This window comes from Callithrix jacchus, chromosome 1, assembly GCF_049354715.1.
Source record: "Callithrix jacchus isolate 240 chromosome 1, calJac240_pri, whole genome shotgun sequence".
Lineage (NCBI taxonomy): Eukaryota > Metazoa > Chordata > Mammalia > Primates > Cebidae > Callithrix > Callithrix jacchus.
In genome coordinates, this window is record NC_133502.1 from 87,965,898 (window position 1) to 87,980,532 (window position 14,635).

A 14,635-nucleotide genomic window follows, 5' to 3' on the forward strand; every position below is an offset into this window, starting at 1 on the left:
ATAATAGCCAGGAAAAGGACTTTGTCTAAAAGTCTACTGTACCTTTAGCCTTATGACCTCCATACAGTGATTGTCCTTGTTTCTCACAGTCTTTTCCCACAGGAGATTCTGTATCAAGTGACATATTTTAATAAGACCAACCATTGCTAATAGCAACAACTACGTAACAAAACTGTTGATAAATCATTAATCAGTAAAAATTGCATTTACCTGAATAAATACATTAAGTTGTTCTTCCTTTGCATTTCCTGGTACTTCAAATGTGATTGTAACAATACTCTGTAAATCAAGAGAAATAATTAATAGTAATTCTTTATAGTAATGTCAACACATTTTTTTAAATCACAAGTTTTAAGATGAAAAGGAACATATTCGGCCGGATGCAGAGGCTCAAGCCTGTAATCCCAGCACTTTGGGAGGCCGAGGCGGGTGGATCACGAGGTCAAGAGATAGAGACCATCCTGGTCAACATGGTGAAACCCCGTCTCTACTAAAAATACAAAAAATCAGCTGGGCATGCTGGTGCGTGCCTGTAATCCCAGCTACTCAGGGGGCTGAGGCAGGAGAATTGCCTGAACCCAAGAGGCGGAGGTTGCGGTGAGCTGACATCGCGCCATTGCACTCCAGCCTGGGTAACAAGAACGAAACACTGTCTCAAAAAAAAAAAAAAAAAAAAAAAAGGAACATGTTCATGGAATTTTACATTGCCTAAGCCATATATATTAGGTATATTTTTCTCAACATATATGCTGTTTTTTTGGAATTAGCAACTCTATTTCCTACATTCTGCAGAAGTGATCAATGGGTTTAGTGTTTACACAAAATACTACCTTCTATTTTAAAAAATTTACTCAAAAACCCTCATGAAAGGGTCCTCATTATTTAACTCATTCATTTGTGGATTCTCAGCAATAAGAATGACTGTAACACATACAGTGTACTGACTATACAGAGCCAGGTACTTTTGCCTGAGTCACCTCATTTCATCTTTTCACTTACTTGTTACAAGAATCCTGGGGAGTGAAGATATCTATTTCCATATAAATTGGGGAAAATAAGGCTAAAAAAATAAGCTAACCAGAGCCAGGAATAAAACTCAAAAGCAAAGTAAATTTGTTCTCTTAAAAAACATACAAAAAAGGCTTGGATTATCTCTAACTGAATAAGCGTGTGCCAAGAGAAGAGTTCTTGGAGATGAGAATGATAGGATAATGCCCTCTTTGGCTTTAGTATGGGTGATATCACCATGTATAGGATATTAACTTTAGGATTTATTTTTCTTCCTTATCTTGATAAATCTCTCATTGTCTACCCTAAAGAAACAAAAACTTAACATTTCCTCTAACAGGTTACATAATTAAAACCCAAACCTCCCTTTGCCAATATAACCACAATTTCAAACTCAGAGATGAAAATAAACAAGGGCTAAGTACAACATTATAAAAACATAAACCTCATCTTGAGAAACAGAGGCTCAAAAGCCAAGCTCAAAATGACTTTAAAAAATGTAGAAAAGCATATACTACAGCACAGCTTTACATAATTTCCTAGAACCACATATCTGGCCTAACAATTTTACTCACCGTTACATAATCATATAGGCTTACAGTAGAAAATACAAAAAAACCAAAACTATTTTATAATCCAAACTTACAGAATACCAAAAGGCAAGTATTAAAGACCAATTTAAGCACAAACATACAAAACATTTATTTACTATCATAGTTCCCCAATAACCTACGGAAATAAATAAACAAATGTCTTGTACATTTGTGTTGGTTAACTTCTTTAGTGATGATGTGTGAGATTTTGGTGCACTCATCACCTGAGCAGTATACACTGCACCCAATTTGTAGTCTTTTATTCCTCACCCCCTTCCCATTCCCCGAGTCCCCAAAGTCCATTGTGTCAGTCTTATGCCTTTGCATCCTCATAGCTTAGCTCCCACTTATGAGAATATAAACGATGTTTGGTTTTCCATTCCTGAGTTACCTCACTTAAAATAACAGTCTCCAATCTCATCCAGGTCAATGTAAATACCATTAATTCATTCCTTTTTTGTGGGTGAGTAGTATTCCATTGTATACATATTCCACAGTTTCTTTATCTACTCATTGATTGATGGGCATTCAGGTTGGTTCCATGTTTTTGCAATTGCAAATTGTGCTGCTATAAACATGTGTGTGCAAGTATCTTTTTCATATGACTTATTTTCCTCTGGGTGGATACCCAGTAGTGAGACTGCTGGATCAAATGATACTTCTACTTTTAATTCCTTAAGGAATCTCCACACTGTTTTCCATAGTGGTTGTACTAGTTTACATTCCCACCAGCAGTGTAGAAGTGTTCCCTGTTCACTGCATCCACGACAATATCTACTATTTTTTGAATATGGCTGTTCTTGCAGAAATAAGGTGGTATCACACTGTGGTTTTGATTTGCATTTCCCTGATTATTAGTGATTAGTGATGTTGAGCATTTTTTATATATTTATTGGTCATTTGTATATCTTCTTTTAAGAACTGTCTATTCATGTTCTTAACCCACTTTTGGAAGGGATTTTTTTTCTTGCTGATTTGTTTGAATTCATTGTAGATTCTGGATATTTGTCCTTTGTCAGATGTATAGATTGTGAAAGAGTTTCTACTTTGCAGGTTGTCTATTTCTGACTGTTCCTTTTGCCATGCAAAAGCTCTTCAATTTAATTAAGTGCCAGCTATATGTTTTCATTGTATTTGCTTTGGGGTTCTTGGTCATGAAATCCTTGTCTAAGCCAATGTCTAGAAGGATTTTTCCAATGTTATCTTCTAGAATTTTTATAGGTTCAGGTTTTAGATTTAAGTCCTTAATCTATCTTGAGTTGATTTTTATATACAGTGAAAGATGAGGATCCAGTTTCATTCTCCTACATGTGGCTAGCAAATTATCCCAGCACCATTGTTGAAAAGTGTGTACTTTCCCCACTTTACGTTTTTGCTTGTTTTGTTGAAGATTAGTTGGCTGTTAAGTATTTGGGTTTATTTCTGGATTCTCTATTGTGTTGCACTGGTCTATGTGCCTAGTTTTATAACAGTATCATGCTATTTGGGTGACAATGGCCTTATAGTATAGTTTGAAATCAGGTAATGTGATACCTCCGGATTTGTTCTTTTTGCTTAGTCTTGCTTTGGCTATGTGTATGTGTATGTGAAACTATCCCTGCATCTGTGGTATAAAACCCCTTGATCACGGTGGATTATCTTTTTGATATGTTGTTAGATAAGGTTAGCTAGTATTTTGTTAAGGATTTTAGCATCTATGTTCATCAGGGATATTGGTCTGTAGTTTTCTTCTTTGGTTATGACCTTTCCTTGTTTTGGTATTAGGGTGATACTGGCTTCATAGAATGATTCAGTAAGGGTTTCTTCTTTATCTTGTGGAATAGCATCTATAGGATTGGTACCAATTCTTCTTTGAATATCTGGTAGAATTCTGTTGTGAATCTGTCTAGTCCTGGACATTTTTTGTTGGTAATTTTTAAATTACTATTTCATGTTATTACCAATAACTGCTTGTTATTGGTCTATTCAGGGTAGCTAATTCTTCCTGATTTAAGCTAGGAGGGTTGTTTCTTTCCAGGAATTTATCCCTCTCTTCTAGGTTTTCTAGTTTATGCACACAAAGACGTTCATAGTAGCCTTGACTGATCTTTTGTATTTCTGTGGTTTCCATTGTAATATCTCCTGTTTCATTTCTTATTGAGCTTATTCAAATTTTCTCTCTTTTCTTGGTTAATCTTGCTAATGGTCTATCAATTTTATTTACCTTTTTAAAAAACCAGCTTTTTGTTTCACTTATCTTTTGTATTTTTTGTTTGTTTCAATTTCATTTAGCTCTCCTCTGATCTTGGTTATTTCCTTTCTTCTACTGGGTTTGTTCTTGTTTCTCTAGTTCCTTGAGGTGTGACCTTAGAGTATCTGTTTGTGCTCTTTCCGACTTTTTGATGTAGGCCATTAAGCCTATGAATGTTCTGTATATATCTGATAAGTCCATTAATGTTCCAGGATATAGTTTAAATCCATTGTTTCTTTGTTGACTTTCTATCTTGATGACCTGTCTAGTGCTGTCAGTGGAGTATTGAAGTATCTCACTATGACTGTGTTGCTGTCTGTCTCATTTCTTAGGTCTATTAGTAATTGTTTTATAAATTTGGGAGCTCCAGTGTTAGGTGCATGTATGTTTAGGATTGTGATATTTTCCTTTTGGACAAGGCCTTTTATCATTATATAATGTCCCTCTTTGCCATTTTTAACTACAGTTTAAGGTTTGTTCTAAGAATGTCCTGCTCACATTTGGTGTCCATTTGCATGAAATGTCTTATTCCACCCCTTTACCTTAAGTTTATGTGAGTCCTTATGTGTTAGGTGAAAACAACAGACAGTTGGCTGGCAAATTCTTATCCACTCTGCAATTCTGTATCTTTTAAGTGGAACATTTAGGCCATTTATATTGAATGTTAGTATTGAGATGTGAGGTTTCATTCCATTCATCAGGCTATTTGCTGCCTGTATATACCTGGCTTGTTTTTTTAATTGTATTTTTGTTCTATAGGTCCTGTGACATTTATGCTTTAAAGAGGTCCCGTTTTGATGTGTTTGCAGGATTTGATTCAAGATTTAGAGCTCCTTTTAGCAGTTCTTATACTGGTGGCTTGGTAGTGGTGATTTCTCTGTTTGTCTGAGAAAGACTGTATCTTGCCTTCATATATGAAGCTTAGTTTTGCTGAATACAAAATTCTTGGCTGATAACGATTTTGCTTGAGGAGGCTATAGATAGGGCCCAATCCCTTCTGGCTTTCAGGGTTTCTGCTGAGAAATCTGCTGTTAATCTGATGAGTTTTTCCTTTATAGGTTACCTGGTGTTTTTGGAAAGGTTACCTGGTGTTTTTGGTTCACAGCTCTTAAGATTCCTTCTTTCATCTTAACTTTAGATAATCTGATGACAATGTGCCTAGGCAATGATCTTTTTGCGATGAATTTCCCAGGTGTTCTTTGTGCTTCTTTTTTTTTTTTTTTTTTTTGAGACAGTGTTTCACTCTTGTTACCCAGGCTGGAGTGCAATGATACAATCTCGGCTCACCGCAACCTCTGCCTCCTGGGTTCAGGCAATTCTCCTGCCTCAGCCTCCTGTGTAGCTGGGGATTACAGGCACGCGCCACCATGCCCAGCTAATGTTTTGTTTAGTAGAGACGGGGTTTCACCATGTTGACCAGGATAGTCTCGATCTCTTGACCTTGTGATCCACCCGCCTCGGCCTCCCAAAGTGCTGGGATTACAGGCTTGAGCCACCGCGCCTGGCCTTGTGCTTCTTGTATTTGGACGTCTAGGTCTTTAACAAGGCTGGAGAAGTTTTCCTCAATTATTCCCCCAAATATGTTTTACAAACTTTAGCTTTCTTCTTCCTCAGGAACACCGATTATTCTTAGGTTTGGTTGTTTAACATAATCCCGGATTTCTTGGAGGCTTTGTTCATATTTTCATATTCTTCTTTGTCTTTGTTGGATTGGGTTAATTTAAAGTCCTTGTCTTCAAGCTCTGAATTTCTTTCTTCTACTTGTTTGATTCTATTGTTGAAACTTTCCAGAGCATTTTGGATTTCTATTTGTCCATTGTTTCCTAAAGTTTTGATTGTTTTTATTTATGCTATCTATTGAATAGTTCATTGAATATTTCTCCCTTCATTTCTTGTATCCCTTTTTTGATATCCTTACATTGGGCTTTGCCTTTCTCTGGTGCCTCCCTGATTGGCTTAATAACTAACCTAGTGAATCCTTTTTCTGGTAAGTCAGGGATTTCTTCTTGGTTTGGATCCATTGCTGATGAACTAGTGTGATTTTTTTGGAGGTGTTAAAGAACGTTATTTTGTCATATTACCAGGGTTGGTTTTCTGATTCCTTCTCATTTGGGTAGGCTCTGTCAGAGGAAAGGTCTAGGGCTGAAGGCTGTTGTTCAGATTTTGTTCCATGGGGTGTTCCCTTACTGTAGTACTCTCCCTCTTTTCCTATGGATGTGGCTTCCTGAGAGCTAAGCTGTAGTAATTGTTACCTCTCTTCTGGATCTAGCCACCCAGCAAGTCTACCAGGCTCCGAGCTGGTACTGGGGGTTAGTATGCACACAGTCATGTGATGTGAACCATCTGTGGGTCTCTCAGCCAGGATACCAGCACCTGTTCCAGTAGCAGTGGTAGGAGGGTGAAATGGACTCTATGAGGGGTCTTAGCTTTGCTGGTTTAATGTGCTATTTTTATGCTGGTTGGCCTGCCAGGAGGGGACACTCTCCAGAGAGCATCAGTTATGGTAGTATGGGAAGGAACAGGTGATATGTGGGGCTCTAGAACTCCCAAAAACATATGAGACATTTAATCTCTACTGTTCCTAGTAATAGGAAAACCAGAAAAGTGCTTTCTTGCTTGATATGAGAAGTATGAGTCAACTAAAAAAAGGGTCAAAACGAACTTGAAAATGTGAGACTTTTAAAAGTACTTATTTTGTCACAATAATCAAGACACTAACAACCACCTAAATGTTCAAGACAGTTGAATGGATAAATGTGGCAATATACATACAACCAAATATAATGTATCCTTAAAAAAATACTGTCATATGCTACAACATGGATGAATCTTGAGGACATTACACTAAGTAAAATAAACCAGTTACAGAAGGACAAATACTGCAAGAATCTACTTATAGCAGGTATCTAAAATAGTCAAACTCATCAAATCAGAAAGTAAAATAGTGGTTACCAGGGGCTAGAGGGAGACAAAAGTATTGTTAACTGTTATGTAAATTGTTAGAAAAATCCTGAAAAAATCTGTAATTCCCAGTGCACAAGATAAGGGTCACAACTCATACTTGGTTCTAAAATAAAGTAAGCACTATTTGTCATGTGGGTTTTCTCATCCACCTTCCCACTTTCCAAACCCAGGTATTCCTAATGGGGAATAAACAAAGAATCCATGAAAAATGGATAACTGCATTAAAAATTCAGGGATAGAATCCTAATGACACATATATACCATGTCCTAGGTATTACCCATTTCAGACTTTTTTTTTCCAGTTTTTGTTTTGAATCTAAAATGAACTCCTTTTTCCATGTATGCTGACACAGAAAGAAACAGAAAAGTGAGGCAATAATTCAGAAAACTAAAAGCAAAATGAGGAATTGTCTCTAAAATAAAAGTTAGTAACAGCTTACTTGGGTTTGTTTATTTAATCTGTTTCTTCTTTAACCCACTGGTTTCACTGTTTTCTATTCTTTCCCAAACAATATCTAACATGCAATAACCGCTTCACATTTTCTTCAGCTGGAACACTAAGCCCACTAATATGCTTAAACTCAAAATCTGTACCTTCACACTCTAGCCCTCTGTTCTTCTTTGCCTATGTAATATCTGTACTATAATATTCTGCCACCAGGGACAACTGAATATATGGCATTATCATCTGAATCACTTTGCCTTCCCGATTTTTCTATTTCTAGGTTTCTCTAGTCAATCTAGGCTTGTTTCCCATCACCACTTCTTTTCTTTCTGATCCATCCTCCGTCAGACAGGATATTCAGGCAAGTCTATCTGTGAAACAGCTCTGGGTTTATCACATTTCTAGTCTCACTGTAACCAGCATGTTTCAGGCCCTCATCACGCAGTATCTTCCTGCTTGGTTCCCGACTCTGAAGTCCAGTCTAGCTTACATAACACTCCTAGATAGCACAGCTTGAGTTTTCTTTGTCTAGCAAATTAAAACCTGATAGCTTGGACCAGGATTCTAGTATGAACTCTCCACTAAGACTTCTGTACCAGGGACCTACTCATTGGTAAGATTCTCACTTCCCATTTTTAAACATCCATATTGCTCTTTTCCTTACTTCTTCTTGTCAAAAAAAAAAAAAATCCCACCAGTTCATGGCTATTTTTTGTCATGTAAGTCAGAATAGCACTTACCCCTTCTTTGACTGGGAAAGGGCAAAAGAGAACTCTACAATTTTAGATATCTTTTATATCTTGATCTAAGTGGGTGGTTAGAAGGATATGCGTTTGAGTGTGCATACAGACAGATATGTAGGTATAAATATATGTAAAAATACATTGAGGCAGGGCACAGTGGCTCACACCTATAATCCCAGCACTTTGGGAGGCCGAAGTGGGTGGATCATCTGAGGTCAGGAGTTTGAGACCAGCCTGGCCAAAATGGTGAAAACCCATCTCTACTTAAAAAATATATATCTACAAAAATTAGCCAGGTGTGGTGGTGCATGCCTGTAATCCCAGCTACTCAAGAGGCTGAGGCATGAGAATTGCTTGAATGCAGAAGGAGGCAGTTGCAGTGAGCCGAGATCGCACCACTGCACTCCAGCCTGGGCAAGAGAGAGAGACAAAAAGAAAAAAAATTGAATTGTACACTAAAATCATACATTTGCATTCTTTACTGTATGCAAAATCAAACAAAAAAACTATCTTTCCTGAAACCTTTGATTGGGTTCATGTACTATCCCAAAATATGGCACCTCAGTATTTGAGAAAATGGAAGAACCAGGAAGGCTGCTCTCACCTTTTCTCCTGAAGCAGGTCATAAAACCTAGATTTTTCTGACCTTCCCCTGAGGGTCATAAGACCCTCATTCAAGAGGTGCCCTCTCTATACACAGAGGAAAAGGACATCCTTATCTCTGAATATGAAGCATCACAGAGAAAAATCTGAGCAAACAGACCTTGCTAAGTTCTTCCCAGTTTATTACTATTAGATCATACTGTTTTATCCAGTTATGCTTCTCCATGACTATCCTTTTCCATATCATACCTAGCATGAAACATACACTATTTCAGGTCTTCCTTTCCTTATGAAGGCTCCTGTATCAAGTAAAACTTACTAAATAAATTTGTATGTTATTCTCTTGTTAGTTGGTCTTCTGTTAGAGAGACCTCAGCTATGAATCTAGTGATGGGCAAGGAAAAGATCAATTTCCTCCCCTACACCTCTGATCCACTGAACCAAAAGAGTTCATGCCTCTGAATCCCATAGCCCTAAAACTATTGTCCCTATGTTTATATTATCTAAAGCAGGAAAGTGCACAAGAATCTCCTATAGAGGCTACAAAAATATAGCCATGCCCTATTTAGTAGTAAAATGACATAATGTCTGGAATTTGCTTTAATACACTCCAACAAGAGCAATAGGTACATACAGGCTCATTATACTATTCTACTTTTATGCATGTTTGAAATTTCCTATTAAAAAAACGTTTTTTTGGCCAGGCACAGTGGCTCACACCTGTAATCCCAGCACTTTGGGAGACCAAGGTGGGCAGATCACAAGGTCAGGAGTTCAAGACCAGCCTGGCCAACAAGGTGAAACCCCCATCTCTATAAGAAATAAAAATTTTAAAAAAAAGAAGAAAAAAAGAAAGAAAAAGAAACACATTTTCTTTTAAATACTCCAGGCAAAAGATATGGGAGGATAGGTGAAATAAAATTAGCTAAATGTTGATGCCATTTAAACTGGGTGATTCATACAAGGTGTTTTACCTTACTATTCTGTTTACTTTTTTATATATTTGAAATCTTGCATAATAAAATGTTAAAAACATACATTAATATACACATACCCAAGCCCCAATCCTGGAGATTGAGGGGTAAGAACTAATGAGTTATCTAATTTTTTTTTTTTAAATCTCCACATAGGATTCTGACTTATACCCCATTTGAGAAACACGGCTTTTCATTTTTTTAACAAATATTCACTGAGCAACCACCAAGCTCTGTACTAAGCTATAAAGATTTTATATTTAAGAAATTTATAGACTAATGCAAGGCAAAAGCAATTCAACCAAACTGCAAGGCATCATGACTGCCACAATAGGGGTTTATTCAAGATTCTATGGGTACAGACACTGGCCACTACAAATGTTCATTGTAAGTGAGTACTACATTTTCTTCATCTTTTAATCCCTATGATTTTTGGCATCATATTCTTCACCCAGAAGCTCAAATGTGCTTCACATTCATCTTTATGACAGATATCAACTATCATAAAGAACTTTTTTTTTTTGCCATAAACTATTTCCAAGGACTTGTATGTCTCTCATTTATTCATTTTAAAGATAAGTGAAGAGGAAATATCTTATTAACAAAAGTTTCACAGGGAAAGGTACCACAAACATAGTAGTAAACCTGCTCATAAATTATGAACCAAAATGAATACAAATGCAAGTAGCTGCTGTTATCTTGGCCATATTACAACCAATAGTAATTCAAAAGCTGAGTGACCACTTCAAGACTGATGAGGGAAGACTAGGCACATTGCTCACTTACACATCCCCCACTCCACCCCTCAGGGTTTTAAGTGGAACAAAGAAGTTATCCTAAAGCTCTATGATCTATGATATGCTTAACAGAAATGCAGATACAGTAAAAGTGTATTTAATTTGTTCGTAGCATCTTAGATATTTACCTGAGGGATTAGAATTTTAGAGCAAGAAAAACATCTTAAGGAATTCACATTTATAGTGCTACCTGAAGGTGAAATTCAATTTTTACTTAAATAAGCCATGCTTATATCAGACTTTTCCTTAATCAATTCAACATACTTAAAAATAGACTATCTATAGAATGCCCAGGCTGCTTTGAAGAGTAATCTCTAATCTCTATCAGAACTAATCAATATGCTAATTAATCTACAGAATGGAAAGGCTAGAAAGCATGATTTCCTCAGATTCTAAACGAATCTGGTTTGATGAATTCCTACCATGTGTTAAGAAGTAGGATTAGACTATATCAAAAGCATTTAAGATTCCAAAAATTATCAACACGGTTCAAAAATACCATTTTAGAAAAAGTTTATAATAAAATAGTCCTAAATACAGCCAGTTTAGTTAAAGAGGTCCTTTAAAAACATTCTTTAGGAATTTTGGATTTGAATTTTTTTTTTTTTTTTTTTTTACCTGATCAAGGTGAGGTTGTGTTCCTGGCACATGCTGAAGTTTTTTCTGCAAACTAAAAACAACTGATTAGAAATTCAGAGATCAATACACTTCTGATTTAACTTTATACATTATTTAGTGCACAAGGATAATGAAGTGACTTTCCATAACTATTCTATAATTCCAATTTTATACAATGTTCACAAATTCCAACAGAAAAAAGCTGGCAAATAAAGTTTTTAACAAATTTCTTTAAAAGAAAAAACCCACATTCACAAACATACATATGCACACAACAAAAAGAAAAACTAATCTTTTAACAACACTAGTTTGTGTGGTTAAATATGTCAATAAATTTCTTTACCATTCCATCAGGTTTAATACAATCTTATATACATATATATATAAAACCATTCTAGTATTGCTCAAAGTTCCTTAATTTTCTCCTGCTTCCTAATGTGAAAATAATGCTGGCACCTAAAGAAAGTTAGGAGAATAAATTTTCCTTTATCAATGTTTTTCCTTGAACTTATTAAAAAACAAATAGTATCCATAAATATAAATTTTATATATAGTCAGCAATTGAGAGAAAAAGTCAGAATGTTAAAAATGCATTGTTCTGATATGAAAAGCACAAGATCAATATGGCATAACAAATTACAACCATAACAACTGTAGCACATTTCAACACTGATGAGGACAGGATGGGAGGGGGAAAGGACTTAAAACCCTGCAGATGTTTTGCCTTGAAGAACAGTGAGGGGTAAATTAGTAACAGCAAGTTTAGGAAAGAGAAAGAGCCTGTAGGAACTGTTGGAGGGAATGAGTCTCTTTGGGGGGTCTTAGCAGGGAGAATGTCAAATTAAATCCTTCCCAGCTGGTTGCTCAGGAAAAGATTCTCTTGGTTAGCAGCTAAGCACACACACAAAAAGTCATGCAAAGGCCTTCTGTATGGTGGTGAGATCACATTAAACAGCTACTTCAAGTGTCACTAAAGCATTATAACTGCTCTTAAGTGTAGAATGAGATAACTTTAGAAAATAATTTTGAAAAATCATATGCTTTTACCATATGTTGTTGGACAATGACTGCCTAAAACTTCATATGCAGCAAAAAAAACCAAAAATCTAACAACGAACATTTAAGTTTAGTTCCTAGTAAGTCTCAGAATTCATGTCCTAGATTTTTTCCCTATCATACAAATTTTTAAAAGACTAATCTAGTGGACAAGCATATGCTACCAAAACCTGAAACTCATGAATCTGAAATCCTCATTTTGCATATTAAGTTGTAATCTTATAACGATTTTTGCCTCTGCACGCATAAAGTGTAAAAATCTCACACAGTTTAGTGTATTTTGTGTATAAACCATTATGTTCTATAAAAAACAATAATTTAGGTATTGACAGTAAGATAGAACTAGGAACATTCCTATTTCTCCCAAGTAAAAATATAGAATTACATAAAAAACTGGATGCCTTGATGAAAGTACTTGTATTACAGCAAATTACAGCAAAAGACAGAAGAAGAAAGGAAAACAAAAATTGATATACTGAATATCAAGGTGGGAAATGATTTCTTACTATAATTCTTATTCTTGGAATAAAGCACTAAAGGATACAATATGTGAAGGGAAAAAATTAAGATTTCAACTAAAAAATATTTTAGTGTTTAACATATTAAATGACAACCAACTTGCAAGCTCTTGGACCCAACAGAGATAAATTAGTTTTAAAAAGGCAAATTTTGCTGGGTTCAGTGGCTCAGGCTTGTAATTCCAGCACTTTGAGAGGCTAAATAGAAGGATCACTTGAGGCCACGAGTTCGAGACAAGCCTGAGCAACATAGCAAGACCTTGTCTCCACAAAAATAAAAATAAAAAATTAGCCAGGCATGGTGGTGCAACCCTGTAGTCCCAGATAGTCAGGAGTCTGAGATGGGAAGATCACTTGAGTCCAGGAGTTCAGGACTGCAGAGAGCCACGATAGCACTACTGCACTCCAACCCAGCTGTCAGAGTGAGACTCTGAGACTCTACGTCAACAAAATAAAATAATTAAATAAATATAAAAAAATAAAGGGCTAAGTGTGGTAAGTGTGGTAGCTCACGCTGGTAATCCCATTACTTTGGGAGGCTGAGGTAGGCAGATCACTTGAGCACAGGAATTTAAGACCAGCCTGGGGTACATGGCAAAACCCCATCGCTACCAAAAGAAAAAATTATCCACACAACAAAAAATTAGCCAGGTGTGGTAGTGCGTGCCTGCAGTCCCAGCTACTCAGGAGTCTGAGGTAGGAAGACAGCTTAAGCCCAGGAGGTAGAGGCTACAGTGAGCTGAAATCACACCACTGCACTCTAGTCCGGGCAACAGAGCCAGACCCTGTCTCCCATAAAAAAACAAAGAAAGAAAGAAAGGCAAATTTCATGCAGTATTGTTTCATTTTTCTCCTTGTAAACATATTTAAACGTTATCACAGTATCTGTGACTATCAAAACTGTCACAGCATCAAATAAAAAAACATAGTTATAATCCAGACATGGAAGATACTCAAATGAAGTGCTGGAGACTTGGAGTAAAAGAAAAAAGGATCATTAAGAGAAAAGTTAGGATGGGCTAGACTTCTGATTATTTCAGAAATGGGTAGCAAAGGACAAAGGCTCTTAAGCTCCCAGAATTAGGTGACAGCCCCAGTCAATCTATCTCCCCAGTAAAACCAGAACTAAGAAGAAAAAAGAAAGATCATTTTTAAATGAACAAACCAAATTTATGGTTAGGGCTATATTAGTTTAATGGAGAAACAGTAGTTTAAAAATTAGTAAAACAAAAGCTTCATATGGAAAAACTTAGTATAATTCTGAATGATTTCCATATAATCATTCTCAAGTGTAAGTGATACTGGATACCTGAAGCTGACATAAAGGAAAAAGGCTCAGGGAGATTTCACAACTTTGTCCAGGAGTGGCTTGAAAGGATATAACTATATTTACCATGAAACAACAAGTAGTCATTTTTACTTTACATAATTTATAAGAATTTTTAGAAAAATAGAAATCACTCACATGTAATTCAGGTATACCAAACTTTACTGCCTTCCTAATAACTGGAACTAGAAAAACAAAATGCTGATTTTTTTCTAGGTAGCCTGAAAATACCTTTATAATTTTAACTATAATTTGCCTAGTCTAAAAAGATACTGCTCTAACACCAGAAGCTACAGGTGAAATAAATACCTCTCAACTGAAGACAACTTCTTGAATCACTGTCACTGACAAGTTTACTCTCTGAGCTTCAGTTTCCAAACTGAGAAGGAGGAAATAACTGCCCTGCCTAACCCACACTTCTGGTTGCTGAAATAATCTCAGTCAATTTTTTTTTTCTGAGATGGAGTCTCACCCTGTCACCAGGCTGGAGTGCAGTGGCACTATCTCAGTTCACCGCAACCTCTGCCTCCCAGGTTAAATCCATTCTCCTGCTTCAGCCTCCTGAATAGCTGGGATTACATGAATACACCACCATACTCAGCTAATTTTTGCATTTTTAGTAGAGATAGCATTTCACCATGTGGCCAGATGGTCTTGATCTCCTGGCCTTGGGATCCGCCCACCTCAGCCTCCCAAAGTGCCTGGATTATAGGCATAAGCCACCACGCCTGGTCTTTTTTTTTTTTTTTTTTTACAACT

General features: G+C 36.3%; 1 protein-coding gene across 3 annotated transcripts in view; it reads right to left on the reverse strand.

Moving 5' to 3' along the window:
* Positions 1-14,635, reverse strand: part of LOC100394900 (COBW domain-containing protein 1-like) — a 76,741-nt gene that overhangs the window by 4,149 nt on the left and 57,957 nt on the right. For all 3 annotated transcript variants that reach the window (XR_013532742.1, XM_078366079.1, XM_035301757.3), the window contains exons 11-13: positions 10,976-11,027; positions 211-279; positions 43-108 (exon numbers count right to left, since the gene is read on the reverse strand). Coding sequence is in view for 2 of the 3 variants with exons in the window: in XM_078366079.1 (XP_078222205.1) it covers positions 43-108; positions 211-279; positions 10,976-11,027 (187 nt within the window). In the remaining variant the exon portion in view is untranslated. The remainder of the gene's footprint in view (positions 1-42; positions 109-210; positions 280-10,975; positions 11,028-14,635) is intronic.